This window comes from Tachypleus tridentatus, chromosome 13 (assembly GCF_004210375.1).
Source record: "Tachypleus tridentatus isolate NWPU-2018 chromosome 13, ASM421037v1, whole genome shotgun sequence".
NCBI classification, from domain to species: Eukaryota; Metazoa; Arthropoda; class Merostomata; order Xiphosura; family Limulidae; genus Tachypleus; species Tachypleus tridentatus.
The window spans coordinates 238946219-238966957 of NC_134837.1; the positions used below are offsets into that span (position 1 = coordinate 238946219).

General features: G+C 33.6%; 1 protein-coding gene and 1 non-coding gene across 7 annotated transcripts in view; both read right to left on the reverse strand.

The window, feature by feature from the left end:
• Positions 1-20739, reverse strand: part of LOC143236001 (uncharacterized) — a 109224-nt gene that overhangs the window by 69536 nt on the left and 18949 nt on the right. For all 6 annotated transcript variants that reach the window (XM_076474173.1, XM_076474171.1, XM_076474172.1 and 3 more), the window contains exons 3-5: positions 10719-10814; positions 2003-2122; positions 180-278 (exon numbers count right to left, since the gene is read on the reverse strand). In XM_076474173.1, the coding sequence (XP_076330288.1) occupies positions 180-278; positions 2003-2122; positions 10719-10814 (315 nt within the window). The remainder of the gene's footprint in view (positions 1-179; positions 279-2002; positions 2123-10718; positions 10815-20739) is intronic.
• Positions 9572-9678, reverse strand: LOC143241161 (U6 spliceosomal RNA). The gene has a single exon (XR_013022225.1). It is a non-coding gene; the product is annotated as a U6 spliceosomal RNA (small nuclear RNA).

Genomic DNA, 20739 nt, shown 5'->3' on the forward strand with positions numbered 1-20739 from the left:
ATTAAAAAAAAATACAGCAAATAAATCTGGCCATAACAAACAGAGTTCAATTAATACCAAGGAAGAAATGGCTACAAGTACCTAATTTTCAGATTTTCAGTGTATTTATACTACTGCAAATTCATAGAAATATTTAAAAATTCTTTAAACAAAAACTTAATACTATACTTCTAACTTACTGGTGGTCCATGAAAGGGTTTTAAAGTTAACTTTACATCAGGCCTTTCCACAAAACAAAAAATGAAAAGAAGCTCCTTTACATTACTGAAGACTTTTAACTGCAATGAAATGAAAAAGAAATTATTTTATGACAAGTTTCAATTACATTCTAAACCTCTACAAATAGAAAGTTTATATGGTGTTCTAAATATCCCTAATATGTCATGTGTAGCTACCAACACTTTCATAATAGTACATATATATATTTTCTTATTATAAACTTTGTTTCTAGATGCTAATTTACCTTTCTTTAGGGAAATTATTTTAAAATTTTCCCTATAATTTAATTTTTTTTCAATACAACTTTTTTTTATTTTACTTTACAAAGATTTAAATCTAAACATACCTCAATAATAAGTGCACCACACTGTCATGTGTGTTTTAATCTTAATAAATTGCAATAAATAAAACATTTCACATTATTTAATTTGGAAATACATTGAACTAGAAAAAAACTATATATATATATATATTGCTAGAGTTAGTGATATGGCACAGAAAATAAATAATAAAATATAAAACTTTACCTTAAAAATACTTTTAAGGGGGTTTAAAAATTATACAAATGAAATATGAAAACTATAAGAGGAAGAAAGTATTTTTATACTTAAAATTAAAATCACCTTGCACTCAACAGATTAACAGTTTGAGTGCAACTAACTACAATAGATAAATGATATATTTTTAGTAAACACTATTACAATGTCATTTTTTACATAGAAAATTATTACAATCTTTAACAAACTCTAATCAGTTTTTAAGAGTGTAAGTTAAGAAATCTTAGAGTCACTGCATGTATTATTTTACAAGTGAAATTCACGATTCAATTTCCTCACATTGCATGAGCCTGCCATGAAAGTGTTAACTTGCACAGTGGTACACACTGGCTTAGCAAGGTAATGTAGGGTCTGATTCCTCTGAAATAATGCCATATGGTAAAATAAACAGGTTTTGACTTTTGATTTATGACACAGAAGTGCACTAATGAAATATTATCATGGTAATTTTTGTGTGTAACAGTCACTAAATTACAAGTTTTAATATTGTTACTGTAATTTTCAAAAACCTAAAGTGTCAAGTCATGTTATAAAAATGTATTGGGTTTCAGAGTACTGTACAAAATACAAGACATATATTCATATATACTACAGTTTTAAGGTTAGGACATGCTATGCATCAAGCTATTTTATAACCTTACTCATGTGTCCCTGTGCAAGTATAAAATGAATTATCTTTGTATATAATGCACAAAAACTTTATAATAATAGAAAATATTTCACTATTGCAGTTGTTTTATAAATAATTATTGCATTATACCCAAGAATAAATACAAAATATAGATTTAAGCAAACTTGGCAGTAAAAAAGAAAATGTGTTACATTTTAGTCCAGTAGATAACTAGCAATCTACAGTTTTTATTACTTTTCTATTTTTCATTGTCTACAGGATGTTAGACTTATTCACTGTGTAGGCCAGAAAGGAAAACACAATATTAGTTTCCACTATTCCATTGCATAATGATCTGTTAATTTGAATATACTGATCAGTTTTGTTAACGCTTTCCACACTATAGAAGATATTCATATTTATAATTCTAAAGTTTTAAACATCATTCATAAAATATTTTGCACTATTTTAATAAATCATTATCATTGAACTGCTTTAACCAGCATTTTGACACAGATATTTACCAATCTGTGTTTTACATATTTTATCAGTAATCTCACAAATGCTAACCATTATTTCAAAGTAAGGGTACTATGCAATACAGGTTTTCACTAACTTTTCCTTCCAATTTGTCTATAGTTAAGTCATAGTGGATGGCACTTGTATTCTCTCCAACTTTGCAAATGATAAGAATTTTGAAACCCAGGTTTTCATTCTTCACCTTACAGGTGGTCGTCTGCAAAAGCAAAAATTATTCTAAATTATGAAAAAAAAATTGTGTATAAAATTATAAAATACTGAAAGTACTGTAATTTATACAACAATATTGTGAAATACACATTAAACAGTAAAACTGTTTAAGCAGATTTCTGTATTTAGTTCCTTATAAATAAATAAAATATTTAGCTAACCAGTGATAACCAGTATTTGATTTACATTACCATATATTTTGTTGTGATAGAATAAAAATTAAAACAATTTTTAATTTGCAGGAAACAAAGTCTGAAAATAAAAGTCACTAATTAACACATTTATATTAATCTAACTAAAAATGAATTCAAAATGTTATTGTACTGAATCAGTCATTTGCTCTTTACTTAAAAATGCTTCTTTACATACTTTCCACAGGAGTAACAATCACTATATATTTCAGTTTTGAATATAAAAAAAGAGAGTATTAACTTAATAAAAGGATACATAAAAAGCAAAAAGTGGTAGAAATATTTCAATTTTATTTATTTTAACCATGCAGTACTTTCTAAATATCATCAAACTTTGAAAGTTTAAATAATTGATATATTATCATTACATTCTGATCAACACAAAATACCCACATTAATAAAAACTAAAATTTAACTCAATAAGCAATATAACTAATTTAATATACTATTCTAACATGAAGTATGTAATGTCGTGAAACAAAATCTTGAAATGATTAGAATGTTAGAAATATTTTTAGCCACAGAAATACAACAATAAAACCATTTAGTTTCTAAATATTATTAAAAATTTATCGAAACTTTTCAAAATTAATGCATTTGTATTGATATTCATACAAAAAAATTCAACAAGAGGTTACTTTTTTCTTATATTTATGGATTTTTCTTGAGAGCTTGATAATCAAGGTAATTACAGTAATTTAATAAAAACTACATGTGAAATATTATCTGGCCCAAGAGTCTTATTGTTTTTTAAACTTCCAAAGTTTGTCCTAATTCTGAACTGGTTAAGAAAATATTGGGAAGTTTAAAAAAGTACAAGGCTTTAGATAAGAGATAGTATTTCCCCAAGAGTTCTGAAGAAGGTTAAATGTTGGGCATGTGAGTCACTTATTACTGTACATTGTCAGGCCTTAAAGAGTGGGCAGGTACCATAGGATTGGAAGTTAGCTAAAGTATCTACTCTTTTCAAGAGAAGTGATAAAAATTGTGCTTATAATTAAAGAGCAATTAGTCTTTCATGAGTTGTGGGAAAAGTTTTGGGAAGTATTAAAAGATGCTTTGCAAAGTCATTTAACAAAGTTTAGAATTTTACTGGATAGTCAACATGGTTTCACTAAGGGAAAATCTTGTCTTACAACTCTTTTGACATTCTTTGAAAAGGTTACTGTACATGAAAGTAGGAGTATAGATGAGGTGTATCTGGATTTTCAGAAAGCATTTGACATGGTGCTGCATAAAATATTGAAAATATAAATCAGCTTTATAGGTGTGGGGGATATTTTAATATATAATTGGATTGAAGAGTGGCCAGACAGAAGAAACTAGAGGGTTGTTAGAAATGAAGTTCAGTCAAATTGGGATAATGTCACAAGTAGGGTACCTCAGAGCTCAGTCTTAGGACCTTTGCTCTTTTTGATTTACATCAATGACACAGATGAAGAAACAGTCAAGAAATTATTTAAATTTGTAGATTATACTGAGATCTTGAGTGTTGCTACCTACTGCTTTATAAAAAGGTTTAGATCATTTATTGAGTTGGAGAAATTCATGGCAGATGAGTTTTAGTTTTAAAAAATGCAAGATAATGCATGTGGGTTATCATAACTTGAATTATAAGTATAATCTGGATAGAAATATGTCACAAAAGAAACAGATCTTAATGTAATTGCCAATCAGTCTCTAAAGCTCTCAAAGCAGTGTGCTGTTGCTAGTGGAAGAGCACAGGATTTTAGGTTATATCTACAGAACCACTGAACACAAGTTTAAAGAGGTTATAATTTCATTGTATAAGTCACTGGTTATGCTACATTTGCATTATGTACTCAGTCTCAAGATCTTTACCTTAGAAAAGACACTGAGTTGGTGGAACTTAGGTTATGAACCTTTTATTATGAAATTTTAGTTACGTTTAAAGTGATAACTCACCTCCTAGCTGACTATGTTGCTTTTAAATCAGTTTGGATGTATTATGAGACTGACACCACTTTGTATGGATATATTCAATATTGCAAAAGAGTATGTAAATTTATGGTCACATGAAATGTAATATCATGGTCTAATGACTGAATAAAAACCCTGTCAGGATTTTCCAATAGTTAGTTCCTGAGAGATATCTGACAAGTACTTTTGGTGATTATTGCTCACTGCTGTTAATGATTTTGTACTTGTATAAATATAGAATTCTGAAATTTTGTAATTAAATTTTTTCTTCAGGTTCTTTTTCCTATTTACTTTATTTACCCAAAAACTAACTGTGATATTCATGGTATATTGTTCTTTAATGTTAGTAACACGTCCCTGTCAGCGACATACTTATTAACTGTGTTTTAAGGAGATAATTTTTTTTTTATTCTTATTGTTTGAAAGGTTAAACTTTTGACTTGTGTGGTTGTTATAGGTCAATAAATTTATGTATTTTCAAACCTGGTTGTAGTGGCTGTTTGTTTTAGTCCATTACAATGGTGAAGTTTGTGACTAAAGCTGTAGCTTGCCACAGTAATTAAATAAAGCTCTTTCACATGGTTCTACAAAATAATATAAAAAAAAATCAGATACAATAACTTTTTAAATTAAATTGAAAACTAAAAAAAAATATCAAAGAAACTTAGATACAGGGAAACTGATTAACCACTGAATTTAAACCAATTACACAATACTTTTATCCATATACTCAAGTCAAAGGAAATGTAAGCATGTTCATAAATTATAAATCTTTCTGTAAGTATAAGGAGCATTTGCAATAACACATTCTAGTTAACATAATGTTTTGGGACAACGTGGGACTCACTGGTCCATCTCAGATGTTTCATCCTCTGAGCTAAAGTAAAATAATTTTAAAGCCTGCTCTTATCATACAAATACTTAAAGTTTTTTTCTTAAACCTATACAACATCCAAATGTCAAATATTAAAACAATGAAACTGTCTTAGCTGAAGATGACTTCTACCCTGCCAAAATTTGATAGATTTTGAACTATTGTAGAAGTTGGGAATTGGGAGCTAATCACGTTTTCATATTGAGTATAATCAATTAAGAAAAAAAAGTTGATTTGCGACAAATTATTAAATTGCAGATAAATAAAAAAAGATAAATATTTATAACAAATCATCAGTTGAATTTTATAAATAACTTGTACTTTTTTGTAATTAAAATATGAATATGTTAGAACAATATTCTACAAACACTGATGAATAATGATTACTCATCCCACATACAATAAATTACTATTATCAACAGCACGGTTTGTAGAACCTAATCTTGTACTTTTCAGTAAGTTCTTTAAAATAATAACTTATAAAATAGACACATTTTTCAGCTAAGCGAATGATACAAAAATAGTTTCCGGCATATATCTTTCGATCCAGAAAAAAGTGTGCGAGACAAGCGCTATGCATATATCTATATAAAAGAACGGTTACAATTAAATGCATAACGTTCAATGTTTCATTTAGTTACGCCATGCAACTATAAATTTGTTATTTTCCATATTTGGTTCAAATTTGTTACATGTTATGTCACCATGTCAGTTCTTCTGGGGTGCAGTCTTTACACAGATATAACACCTAGAAGCTATAAATACAAATGACACAGCAACAGAATTATACACGTGGGTTTTGGAATAACCCACACCGCGACTAAAATCATTATGCACACACTGTTTTGAGGATTACGCCATGCTGACTTAACTCAGATTACAAGCGTCACAAAATAAATATGTCACTTTATTTAACATCCACATGTTACATGTATAATCTTTGTCTTACAAAATATATATATGGTTGTGAATTATTTATAACGACACTGAGTATCTATTATTATTCAAAAAAAAAAAAAAGAAGTGAAATACCGTATTATATATAATCAGTACTGTGAACAATTTCTAGACAGGGAAATTTTAAGAATTTGCCAGTAAGACGCTCAACATATACAAAATGTTCAAGTTTGAACTGCGTCACTTCGAAGCTCTACGACAAGGCTAGGAAATAATCAAAGTGTACAATAAATTCACAGCTTTATCAATTTCCTCTACAAATCCGAGTGCAGTTGTTGATAAGCTAAGTTAAAGAATGTGTTAAGCCTTTCTGTTAGAAACAATAACAATATTCAGATATACGAAAACAATTAAAAAACTAAAAAAATCACAACAATTGTTTTTAGAATTTTAAAAAGATCTGTGTATAACACGTTTTCTTAAGATTGGAATGAAGTGCGTTGAATATCAACATGCAGTTTGTATTTCATTTATCCATCGTATAATTATTATTTGTTTTTCCTATGCTACGAAGAAACTGTACACAATAATCTTCCCATTTTCCGAATTAAAAGTATAGCATCACGAAAGCGAGCTCGATTTTAAACATGTACACAACTACAGGTTTTTAACATGCTTATAAAAATCTATTAAAAGTAACACATGTAAAGATCTTTACAAAGGTACCACGCTAAACAAAAAAATCAATTTTTCCGGGCACATTTTAACACCATCAATTTTAAAATAAGTACAGGCTATGTACACATCAAATATGCTTATGTTTCATGATTTATTTTAATTTTAATATATGAAATTTGATTTATTTTGCATTTGGTGCACAAGTGGTTTTTTTGTTTTTTCTCGCTTTGATGCTGATCGATAACGTAATAGGGCGCATAGATTCCGCAGAAAAGAGGTCAATAATATCGACTGAAGTAAATATGAAACACACCAGAAGTGTAGATTGCTATCCAACTGATGTTTCAATTCATTTTAATTATTATAGATTGTGATTTTTCTGATATTAGTTGAAGTACTGGTTCAACACGCAGTGAAAGCTGCTATGGATCAGATTCGAACACTACCCTAAACGAGTTTCTTGTGAGAAATATGTTGCGCTATGTGGAACAGATAAGGTTTTATAAACGTGTGTGTGTATTCGTGCAACAACTCTAACTTCTTTGAAATGTAAAGACGTTTTCGTGTTAAATTCAAAATGAACTAAAAATGTCCGAAATTTTATTTTGATGAAATGTCGAGAATTTTAATTAGTTTTCAATGAAGACTGTGATAACATTTTATTAATTTTTTTAGCGAAATAAACTGACGAAGACAAAAAAATTATACCAACACTTCCAACATGTCTCGTTCTTCATACTACGAATCTTGCAAGTTTAAAATCAATATAGGGTATAGCGTTGTGTTAAATTTGGCACAAAACCTCACAAACATTATCTGCGCTATTGGCATCTAATTTAGAAAGACAGATTAGATGGCAGGTAAGTAGTCAACACCACTTACTGCCAACACTTGAATTACTCGAATCGAATAGTGAGATCGACTGTAACTTTTAGCAACCCCATAGGTGAAAGGGCGAGAATGTTCGGAGATGGGTTTCAATCTCGCGATCCGCAGATTGTGAGTCAAGCACCCTAACCACCAATCCTCAATTTCAAATAGTACTCCATTTTTAGGAATTACCTTATTTTATTATATCGCTGTTATCCTTCAATGGCACAGAGGTAAGCCTGATGGCTCATAAAACATACTAAACACCGGTTTTCAATACCTGTGGTGGGCATAACACAGAAAGCTCATTCTATAGCTTTGCGCTTAACTACAAACATGTATAACATTATTCAGTCTTGATACCTCTAAAGGTTGGTGATATTACGCCACTGGGTAGAATGAAGGGATATATTAAAAAGAAGATACCATGAAGTATTTTGGAAACAAGATAGAACTTGCAAGCAGTAAGTGTTGTGGTATTACAGAATCAAGATGGCATACTGTACATCAACATATCATTTAAACTAAAAAAAAATAATTGACTTTTGTATTTACTTAAAAGATAATGCAGTACTTAGCTTATTACTAATACTATGGAATCACGAGAATACATAAAATTATATTACGTAAATAACATATGAAATAATGATAGAATGACAGGGCAAATATGCTCAGTGACAACATTCCCCAACATAAATGAGTCAAGCGCCGAAACCACCAGCCCATGCCAGGCCCTAATACAATAAATGCCATTCAATGAATAATAGAAAGTGACAGTGAATATTTAATAAATAAATTGCAAAATACATTTATTGTTAAGCTAATTATTCAATTATATATGTGTGTTCTTTTTAAATAAACAAGGTTTCTTTTTCACTCTTATAGTTAGGGAAGTTAGTACAGATTCGTTTTTTTTTTGTTTTTTTTGTTGTTCCAACAATCTTTCAGATATTCTGAGCATTGTTAAAGCTGCTTATTTTGAAATTCAATAAAAGGTTCGTTAAAAATATTTAGTATATTTAATATATGCGAAGAAAATGTCCTACCCTCTAAGACTATAAAATGCTACCTTTCAAACTAATAAATCTTCCCGATAAAGATAGCACAAGTGAACACGTCGTTAAGATCGTGTCGTATAAAGTCCAAACCCACATTCTGACCTTGACTAAAAGCAACAAGTTCACTTTATATTTGTTTACGCATGCACACGTATTAATTCCCGTTTCTAATGGGACCCTCTTCACTGACTTCTAGTGTTAAATGTTCTCGAGATTCGGGTGATCTAAATCAGTTAACTCGATATATAGCTGCCAGTTGAAATACATTTAAATACGTAAAACGTTTATACTGGTATACAACTAACAAAAGGTACATTTCCATTTTTTTATGGTTTTGAATGAGAAAGTAGAATGAAAACTGTTATATGAATATTTATTTATCACTATTCCCTTTGTACAAGTCCATAAACCACCTGGCAGACCCCATGCTGAGAAATGCTGAGCTGTAAAATAAGTCACAGGAATATTTTAATATATACTTTATTCAACGCAAATCAAATTAAATTTTTTGTCTAAATCAAACTAATAACATCGAGGAGTGGCACCCATTGGATGAGCTACGCCTGTGAGCTAATACCGCTAAAATCTGGGTATCGATACCCGCGGTGAGAATATCACAGACAGCCTACTGTATTACTTGTTTGTTTTTGAATTTCGCACAAAGCTACTTGAGAGCTATCTGTGCTAGCCGTCCCTAATTTAGCAGTGTAAGACTAGAGGGAAGGCAGCTAGTCATCACCACCCACCGCCAACTCTTGGGCTACTCTTTTACCAACGAATAGTGGGATTGAACGTAACATTATAACGCCCCCACGGCTGAAAGGGCGAGAATGTTTGGCGCGACGGGGATGCGAACCCGCGACCCTCAGATTACGAGTCGCACGCCTTAACGCGCTTGGTCATGCCGGGCCGTTAAATATTTAAAAAAAAATGTGGAACGCTTCACGATTTTGCGTGTCATCCTTGCGCAGGGCCCATGCTAATCTTCTCTGTATCGTTCCAATTTTTTAGTATATATGCTGCCGAAGCAAGTACTACTGTATTGCTTCGTGCTTTAGAAACAAACTGTCGTAAAGAAGCATTAACTATAACAAATTCGTTACAGTTAGGTGTACACGTTGGTGAACAAATGTACGTTACTTTCGTACAGCTCAGAGTTTCAGTAAACTAATTCTCAATTATTTATTAGGTTTCGATATCGAATTGAGTTTATATACCTTTAAAAATAATTTAAGTAAATTTTCTTTCTTGGAGGGCCGATCTCAACCAAGAGGTTAGTATATTAGATTGTAACCCGTTTCCACATACATATAGGTATATAAAAAGCGTACTTTTTATCACCTGGGGCTGATGGTATGTAATAATCGTGGGTAATAATCCCGCTAATTAATTGAAGTAGCCCACATTCGTGGTGTTGACTAACTGCTAAAGTTTGTATAAATACTTTCTGTGCAGAACAACTTGAAGAGACATTACACTAATGACGTAATTCTCCTATCAATTCAATAAAACACTGAAGTAATGCATGATTTTTGTATTATAAAAATGGACGGAATTGAGCGATCCAACCATGTTAGAGAATGTTATGTATTTATTACTTGAAATATTTCAGCTTCTCAATTTAAACTATGTACAGTGAGTTTGAATGTTAGCAGTCACTCCTCGTTACCATAGCGATGAATACAACAAAAATGGTGAAAGTGACAAATTAATAAAACTATTACTTCGCTCTCGTGTTTAAGATGGAACCTCATATCATACAAATCTCATTACAAGTAAAATGTAGCTCATGGTCTTTACCTAAAAGCAGTACCCTGGAAGGTATGTTGTCGTTTTCCATAAACATATCAGTATATGCTTCAAATATAAGGTATATAATGTTTTATTTGGAAATTTAGGAAACAGTTCATTAGTAATGTTGAACATATCTCGAAAAGTATTTACGTATTTTTATCAATTAATTATATAACTACAAAAATATCATTGTACCTCTTTTAAAAACGAAGGTCGGAGACACTATGAAGAGTTAATAATTTTTAAAATAATACAAATAGTAAATTTGATTATACATACAATATTATCGTTGGATTCCGGCGTGGTACAAAAATCGCTCAAATGGGGAGGAAGGCTTTCGGGTTGAATTTGTAGGAGCTCCACACGAACATCGTTCTAATAAAAAATAGAGATAATTTATACTTTTTCATCATCACCTAAAATATATTTATAGGTCGTACTGTATACGTCAAATTGAACGTTTATCAAAAGGAGCATCTTATATAAAAATACTTAACCCCGTTTCTCTCTTCTCACACAACAGGGGATTGGGTACATTGTATCAAAAAAAAAAAAAAATTCGAATATGTAAATATATGTAAGTGAAACTAACAGCCGATATAAGTTCGCGGTGGAAAGTTGACATTATTTGTTGTTTCATAGAAAATATGATGCTACCAAAAACCGATATCAGAGTTTATATCTAATAAGTCAAAACACGCCATTGTTTAACAGTATACAAGTTTTCAAGCTGTATCGCTTTGCAAGTATTAAAAAAATCACTATATATTAAATATCGATATATCAAGAATTATCTGAAGCCTAGAAGTACTTGTAATTTTTGGATTATTGACCGTGTTATCTAGTATTAAGTTATCATTGCTATTTCTTGCCTCAGTTGTCCACACCACCTTTCATGAAAGTTTTACATGAAAATATGTCAAAGTAACATCAAGGGGATAATGGCTAAGCTTAAGCCTACCAGGAAGGACAAGAAAGCTTGTTTATGGTTATAATAAACGATTAAACATATTTAGCTCTTTTCACCTAATTTCCTGATGTATACGAAAATTGTTTACGTTCAAAACAGGTCCTGACCAGTGACAGCAATTCACGCACTACGTAAGCATTTACTAAATTTACTAAACGATCCCATATTATGACACATAACACGATTTTAAAACACGACAAAGAAAAGGCTTAAATAACGTTTAAAATTAATATTAAACATTTAAACAGGGACAAATGATAATAAATAACCTAACGTTTGTTTTTAACAAACATATACCAAATTTAAACACATACATAATTAGTACACAGGATATATAAAATTAGAGATGTTAAAAACAACCTTGAAGCTCTGCAGCTTCGAAGAGTGTACTATTCTTCTGAACATAAGTTTTTAGTATTATTTAACATCGTTTTTACATTTATTCAAAAGGTATATGAAACATAATATTCTTGTTTTACTTGAATTGTTAAAGTACGTCTTATCTTTTACACAGTTTATATTTGGTTGTTGTCAAGCGCAAAGCTACACAATGACCTGTACTCTCCACTACAAGTGACGAGCCTACAGATATACCGCTAAGACACTGGTGGAGCCACATTTTATGTACTGGTTTGAAAATTGCGTAAAGCTACTCGAGGGCTATCTGCGCCATTTTATGTATATATAGTCAGTTGCAGAAGAAAAAGTGGCCAATTTTAAAAACAGCTTTTAAAATGTCACTTACGACTTAACGTAAAAAGACAAAAAACTGTAAGTATTTCACACACACACACACACCATAATGTCGTTTGAATTCAAACTGAAACTGAAAAGGTTGGTTAGTTTGGTGTCTTATGGCGCAAAGCAACTAGGCTATCTGCGCCAAACATCCGGTAAAAAGTTGAAATTAAAGTAAAATTATTAAAATTCATAAAAGAAAATTAAGATAAAACAAAACAAAGTTTAATTTTTGAAGTAAAAACAAATAACATTAAATCCAAATTTTACATCTAGTCTTCAGCAATAAAAGACAAACTGCAGAAATACAAGTTGTACAGGACTTTCTGTAGCATAACTGTAATTATCATAACTCGCCAGGATGACTAATGGGTAAATTGAAAAACCACCATTAGTCACCAGAAGTTGACTTTTCCAGTCCTGGTTTCGAGTTATTTGACGTTACGGCCATTTTCTAATTTCAAATTGAACAAGACGAACTTTGATTCTTAAAAGGGAATCACATTAAAAAAAAGGTCGAATGTATAAATTAGAAAACTTAAATGGCATTAAAAAGATTAATGGCCTTTAAACTAAAAACATTTCTAAGGTGGACAGTGTCACCATCGCCAATAACATTATCTAACGTTACGGATAAACCTTGGGGCAAAACATGTTTAAAATATTGTTATCGTTGAGAGTCGGAATGACGGTAAGACAGTAAAATGTGGCTTATTGTTATCTGAGTGACATACAGACAACACATTGGTGCATCAATTCCAGATAAAAGAAAACGATGAGTTATAAAACTGTGACCAATGCGTAGTCTAATAAGAACAACTTCTTCTTTCCGATCCTTACGGTAGCAAGACGGCCAAAGTCCAATACAGAGTTTTATTTGGAAAAGCTTGTTGTCACGTTAATCACTCCAAGTCGATTGCCAACTGGCACAGAGACGAGCCTTGAACACAGGAACATAGTCCATTAATGGAACAGGCACAGCAATGACAGCACCAGAGCAGACAGATTTACCTGCGGTGTCGGTGAGCCTGTTCTCGCGAATATCAACGCGGCCTGGTATCCAGAAAAACTGGATTGAAGTAGATGTTAAGGAGAAATAGGCCAGTCGGTTTCAATATCGGCGAGAACCGGGTGAGAACTAACGTGAGGACAGTCCGTAGCTACCACTCAATATACCTCATGTTCGACAGCTGACATGAGATGTGAAAGTCGTCGACATAGAGCCCGTTTGCAACAGTAAGAGGGAGTTATTCACTGATGGCATTAATCATAAATTGAAAAGTGTGACACTTAAAACACAGCCCTGAGGGACTCCAAGTTCCTGTAGAAAAGAACGGAAAAGTGTCAAACACACACGAACTTAAAATTGCCTGTCCATTAAATTTTTTAATAAAAATGGCCAAATGGCTACGTAACCCATATATATGGAGGTCTTGCAAAATGCCATACCTCCATGTTGTATCATAAGCCTTCTCAATGGCAAAGAATATTGATACAATATTTCATTTGTGAGAGGTTTCTTTGATTGATGTTTGAAGTCAAATCAGGTAGTCCATGGTGGAGCGATGTCATCTGAACCGATACTGGGTGGGCGAGAGGAGGTTGTTTGATTCAAGAAAGCAAACAAGACGAGTATTAACCATCCTTTCTAAGGTCTTACAGAGACAGCTCGTCAAATCAACTGGACGGTAGTTTGAAGGAATCTTGGGATCCTTCTCAGACTTAGAGAAAAGTAGGACAATAGCCTGGCACCAGGCATCGGGAAAACATTCCCTGCCACATCCAGTTAAAGACAATCAGAAGAATAGCAAGAGAAGCAGGAAACAGATGGCATAACATTTCACAGTGAACATCATCAGGTCTGACTGATGTACTGCCGGACCAATAAAGGGCCAGAGTGAGTACCACCAGTGTAAAGGAGCAATTATAGTGATAGAGACAATCAGCTCAAAAGGAAAGAGATGATCATTCTGCCCAAGTTTTGATGGCTAAGAAGGTGGAGGAAGAAGCAGAAGTGCTAGATACCTGGCAAAAGCTTTCACCTAGAGTATCAGCAATGCTCCAGGTATCAGCTACATTCTGGCCATCAGAAAGCAAGATCGAGAGAGGGACAGAATTATATAGCCCACTGACCTTTCAAATCTTGTCCCATATGACTATGGAACTGGTGGTAGAAGATATGCTGGTTGTGAACTTAATCCAAGAGTCCTTCTGGCTTTGACGTCTTACCCACAAAGCACGTGCATGGTCCTGCTGAAAAGCAATGCAGTACGAGAGTGTGGAATACCTATGAAAAGTATCTCAGACTTGTTTTTGAGCCTTCCATGCCATATGGCAGGCAGGATTCCACCACGGACGAGGATATTGTGGAAAACGTGTCAAGGTTTTAGAAAACTATTCAGCAGCTGCCTGTATAATACAGTGAGTTACTGTTGCCACACAGTCGTCTATTGATGGCTTACAAACGATGACAGGATCAAGTACTGAAAGAGCAGTGAAAGAGAACCAGTTTGCTTAATCCAGCTTCCACTGGGGCATGTGGGTTGGGTGGCATCAACCACAGCCAGTCTCTCTCAAAATTATATTAAAATGATCACCACTTCGTTGATTATTATCAACCCTCCATAAAAAGTGGGAGAATAGTGAAGGGGAGCAAACTGAGAAATAAATAGCAGTAAAGGACAGACTAGGTCCAGGAAAATAAGTATGAAAATCCCTATTGAAAAGAGAAAGACTATGATCAGAGAGCACACGCTCTATGGAGCGACCCCTTTCATCAATATCAGCACTTCCCCAGAGGGAATGATGTCCATTAAAGTCCCCCAGGATTAAAAAGGGAGATGGCAACTGTTCACTGAGAGCATTAAGGTCTGATTGATCATAGGTCTCTCCAGGCGACAGGTAGAGAGAACAAACAGTGATGGTACGACCAAAGAAAACATGGATGGCTAACGGCCTCCAAGGGTGTGTCGAGTGGCGAAGACAGGATGGGCACATGCTGATCAACCAACAGTGCCACCCCTCCATGCACTCTTCCATCACACTGCCTGTCATTTCTATACAAAGAAAACTGCCGAAAGGTGACTGTATTAGCATACTTCAGAAATGTTTCCTGTAAGGAAAGACATACAGGATGGTAAGATGCAATCAGTGCTTTGTGGTCATCCAGATAAGATCGTAAAGCTTGACAGTTTCATTGTATTAAGGTTGCCATTTTTATTTACGTGTAACCAAATTGGGTGGAGAGCACTTCTGTTTACGACCATCTTTTTTCTTTATTGTCTTTATTCGAGGGAGCTCTGTCGATGGATCCTGCCCTGGGTCAATTGGGCAGGTCTTTGTTGTTGGAAGAGGATTCCAGCGACTTAGGACATGAACGAATGATCGTTTTGTATATTGGGGTGGGAGAGGAAGATGTACCCGAGGAAATGCCCGTACCTGGAATCAAAGGAAGTGGATCTTAGGGTTTGCTGGAATGAATGTTAGGGACAGAGAGGGGTGTTAATGTTGATTCATTAACGTTTTCAACCATGGAGGACAAAATACTTTTCATTTGGTTTGAGAACGATTCTTTTGGAGGTACAGAGAGATCCGTCTACTTCCACTGTAGTAGTGGAATGAAGTGCAGCAGCATACATCTGATATGAAGTGGTGGACAGCAACTTTCGAGTCTCAGGGTAAGTAATGTTTTGAATCGTTTTCAAACACTGCACCTCTTTTTCTTCAACCATTTAGGGAGCAGAGAGGGTCCATTTCACACTCATAGGCATCGTGGTCCTTGCCACTGCAACAAGCAGGCGTCAAGACACCACAACAAGATGTCTTTGAGTGACCGAACCACTGACACTGGAAACACCTGAGAGGGTTTGGAATGTATGGCTGTACCCTACAATTAAGATAACCTGCCTTGATGGTGGCAGGTGGATGTGATGGTGTAAATGTCAGAATAATGACACTGGTCTGCATCATAATTCCATCTTTGAGAAAGGAAATAAGCCTAACTGCAGAAACTCCTTGAGTAGAGAAACTAGCAAGAACCTCTGACTCGGAAATGTTCTTCAAATCCCTCTCAACAATAACTCCTCATGACGAATTCACAGTAGCATGAGGTGTAACCTCAACAAGTATGTCCTTAATCATCGTTAAATGCAACAGGAGGTCACTGTGTTGAGATGTAGATGTTTCCACCAATATGTCACTAGAGCAAAGCTTCTTTACTGACTTTGGAGAGCCAATAAGTCCCTCTGGTCCATCCTGAATGAAAAAGAGAGACATCTGTCCAAAAGATTTGTCTGAAAGAGAATGTAGTGTAAGAAAATGAGGTGCAGGTGTTATGCATGTTGAAGATTGTTACTCAGAATCTTCAAGACGTGGTTATTTACCTATATACTGTTTTTTCACTATTTTATTTGGAGGATCCTTAATTTAAAAAAAAAAGAATATTTCGGTGCCCATGGAGCCCTACGAGGGGACATACCACAATGCGAAACAAGGACACTGCAGCAACGCCAGAGTTTCATACCTCAACATCAGAATCAGATATAATATCCAAAAAAACCTGTTGAGAACATCCAACACTGATACTTGATTGACTCTAGCCCGAATGCACCAGCTAACTGACCCTAAGGGTGCCACCCCAAGACCGCTCGTCTACAGGAATTCAAGGCCAAAGTAGTGTGTTAGGGTTGGACCCCTTAACCACCAGGATCCTCTCCTCCCCTTCACAGGTCACCACGCACGGCAAACACATGGGTTGATGTTTAGATCCAAGAGGAGGTAGATTGAAAGAACAGAACCTTCCCCTGGAGGTCCCATCACCACATACAGGAATCCACACCGAGGGTTTCTTTGTTTGTTTTGAATTTCGCGCAAAGCTACTCGAGTGCTATCTGCGCTAGCCGTCCCTAATTAAGCAGTGTAAGACTGGAGGGAAGGCAGCTAGTCATCGCCACTCACCGCCAACTTTTGGGCTATTCTTTTTACCAACGAATAGTGGGATTGATTGTTATAACTCATCCAGACTGAAAGGGAGAGCATGTGTAGTGCGACGGGTATTTGAACCCACAACCTTTAGAGTACAAGTCGAACGCCTTAGTCATCTGGCCATGCCGGGCCACTTGGCATATGTACTAAATATACATTTGATATTCCTTTTCAGTTTCCCTCGGTGTGTAAGCCCGGCATGGCGTAGACGAAAGAGAAACATTCTGTATTTCCTCTTTCCAATAAATGAATTTCTTCCAACACGAAAGTGTTATTTTATTTGTCAAAGTTCACTTAGTGGCGAGGATTTAACATTAAGTTAAAGGTGTACGATTAATTAACATTTTTGTCGTTACATAATGAAATAAAATGTAAAATATTTAAACAAAATATAATATGCAGTTTTCATCTTAGAATTAAAATAATTCAATCCTGAAATTATAAAGACACTAGGATAGCACAGTCATGCTATTCTAAATTTATTTTTTTAAGATTCATGTATCTAGAGTTAACTCATTTTTCTCTAATTACTTATAATATTTATTGGACGCATAAAAACATAAAACTAATAAATAATATTTTAAGAATTATTGCTTCTTACAAAATTAAACAATGCAGCTCATTCTTACTTCACGTGAAAAACGTAAAACGGACTCGACTCACTAGAAATACGAGTAAAAGTAGATTCTCAGAGTGTGGAAACTTCAAACCGTGAAAGTATGTTCTGCACGCACCGAGGGACAAATTGGTACCAGAGCCAGATAACAAGCACGCAGAGATCTGTGATTGTTATAGTTACCGAACCACACCCATTGCTGTTTGTATTGTTTACTTTTTAATTAAAACCAAATGAGCAACATAAATTCAACTGTGTTTATTATAAATAGCAAAATATTTCTAACTCATGAAACAGGCATATTGCAATATATTTTGTCCATGGAAGTGTCTTGTTTGAAGAAAATTTACTTCATAAATATTTCAACGTTTCTTGTTGTTTTTTTTTAAAAAAAAGCTATTTACCATGACACGGATTTATTATGTTACTTATTTACTTGTTCAAAGTTAACTATGCCTTTGACGTTAACTAACAGTAACAACATCTGACAAAATAATAATAAAAGAAGTTAATTTGGATGCACATACGTGAGGGGTGCTGAATGCGGGGGAGGTGAATACAGTATTAAAATTTTATTATAAAAATGATGCATTTAACTTGGAACTATTTCAAAATGAGTCATTTCAACACTTATATAGATAAGTTCATATAACTTCTTCGCAGTAATTAACGATTCTTCTTATGTCAGTTAAGACTGACAGATGGTGTATACCCACCATAACGTGAGCCCTACTTTTTCAGTCACTTCCGGCCTGGCATGGCCAAGCGCGTAAGGCGTGCGACTCGTAATCCGAGGGTCGCGGGTTCGAGCCCGCGTCGCGCTAAACATGCTCGCCCTCCCAGCCGTGGGGGTGTATAATGTGACGGTCAATCCCACTATTCGTTGGTAAAAGAGTAGCCCAAGAGTTGGCGGTGGGTGGTGATGACTAGCTGCCTTCCCTCTAGTCTTACACTACTAAATTAGGGACGGCTAGCACAGATAGCCCTCGAGTAGCTTTGTGCGAAATTCCAAAAAACAAACAAACAAACAAACAGTCACTTCCAAAACCTAGGATACATTTTATAATCCCACATTGTAGCTTGTACCCAAGGATCTTTTTTTTTTTTTAAATGCAGCATATTTTAATTTGGTGTGTTTTGTTTTGGCATAAAAAATTATGATTATATGTGTGTATATATATATATATAGACACACACACATAAAAGTACTCATCCCAGTGATGGAAAAGTCTATAAAAATAAATGCTGAATGTTTCCTCACACAAAAATTTCATCATACACTGTTCTATATAGAAAATAACTTTTTTAACTGTTGCTTTTAACTACAAAATCTACAATGGAATTTATCATATTCTCAAAGATATTAATGCAATAACCATAAGTAAATTGACTCACAATTATTTCTTCAAACATGTCAGTCAGTAAATTGAAAAGGAATAAACTTGTACTACAGGTCATGCAACTCAACAATTGCCATTTTATATGCACAAGTAGACAACACAAAGGAAAATGTATACAGGAAACTGCTTTTTTTTTTTTTACTGTAATCATAAATATATTACAAACATTTCACATATATATTCCCTAACCTACATGCTACACACCGTACACGTAATACTTGTACAACATCACGACAAAAATGAGGTAATTGATGTGTTGTTACCCTAATTCTAGTTTTACTATTTCTTTAAACATATAACAGGGTAAACCAGTTTACTTCAAGATAAAATCCTAGATTCTGAACAATATTCTTATTGCTTTAACCTTTACAATACTGCAGCCACACATGTGTAGGTGTCCTTATGAACAACTTATTTTTATACAACTATCTGTAGCTTGTCCACTAATGAACTGAAAAAGCAACTATACAGTAACATATACGCCTGGCTAGTGTCCAAAATATTGTATCAGTGTAACATACTACAGTTGGATATACATGCATGTATGCTCAAAAATAAAAAGATCCTTCCTTCAGTTTGTGTAATGACCAATGGAAATATCAGGTTGTTCAAGAGTAGGAATGTGATTTATACATGATGCCAGATGACTATGTCATCTATGATAGATTTTGTTACTAAGAAAACTGTTACAAAGCATGTATATATCATATACATTATCTTAATTCAACCAATTCACTCCATTTTTCAAACTAGTAATTAAGTTTGGTTGGTATGTACTAAAGGGAATTCATCAAAACTCTAACAAGAAATATATACAGCAACTATACACACACACACACACACAAACATATATAAGATATGCAGGGAAGCTCATATGATGGATTTTAAATTAGAATGAGAAATTAATGTATTTGTTCACAGTGTCTATAAAATACTAAATACTACTAATAGTAATATGGTGTGTAGGTTATTTTAGAAATTATATAGGACAATTTTAATTTTTAACAACTTCTATATCAGAAAAATGAAAATAGGAAGCTGAGATGATAAAATTCACTGGATATGTAGAACAAAATCCAGTAAAATGAACATTTAAAAAAAATACAGCATATACACCCATATAATAAACCTGGCAACACCTCAAAATGTTTCAAAGTCTGTTTTTGCATATACTTTCTTTACTATTATTATTGACAGTAAATTTAAGTGAGCTTATGAGAAAGCTTGAGAAGTGTGTGAGTGACAAGAGAGGTTTTAAGTTTTTTTTTTTTTACATTTATTTATTAATTGTTTTAGTTTAGAGAAAGGGACAGCTGAAAATACCAATTGGTCCTGTCTTGTCCCAAAACATAATGTTAGTATATATTTAAGAAGTAACAGTATACTAAGTGAATCTTAACTTAGTGACTGGAGGAATTTAGGTTTATGACCAAATTCTCTATATTAGGCCACATTATGTAAAGGTTAATACATTGCAAACATGTGCATATAAAGATATGTATCTCATGTTACAACTAAGAGCTAAAAAAATGTCAACATAACATTAGGATTGGGCCTTATAGGATGCTTATAATTAGGTTCTTGTTAAATACT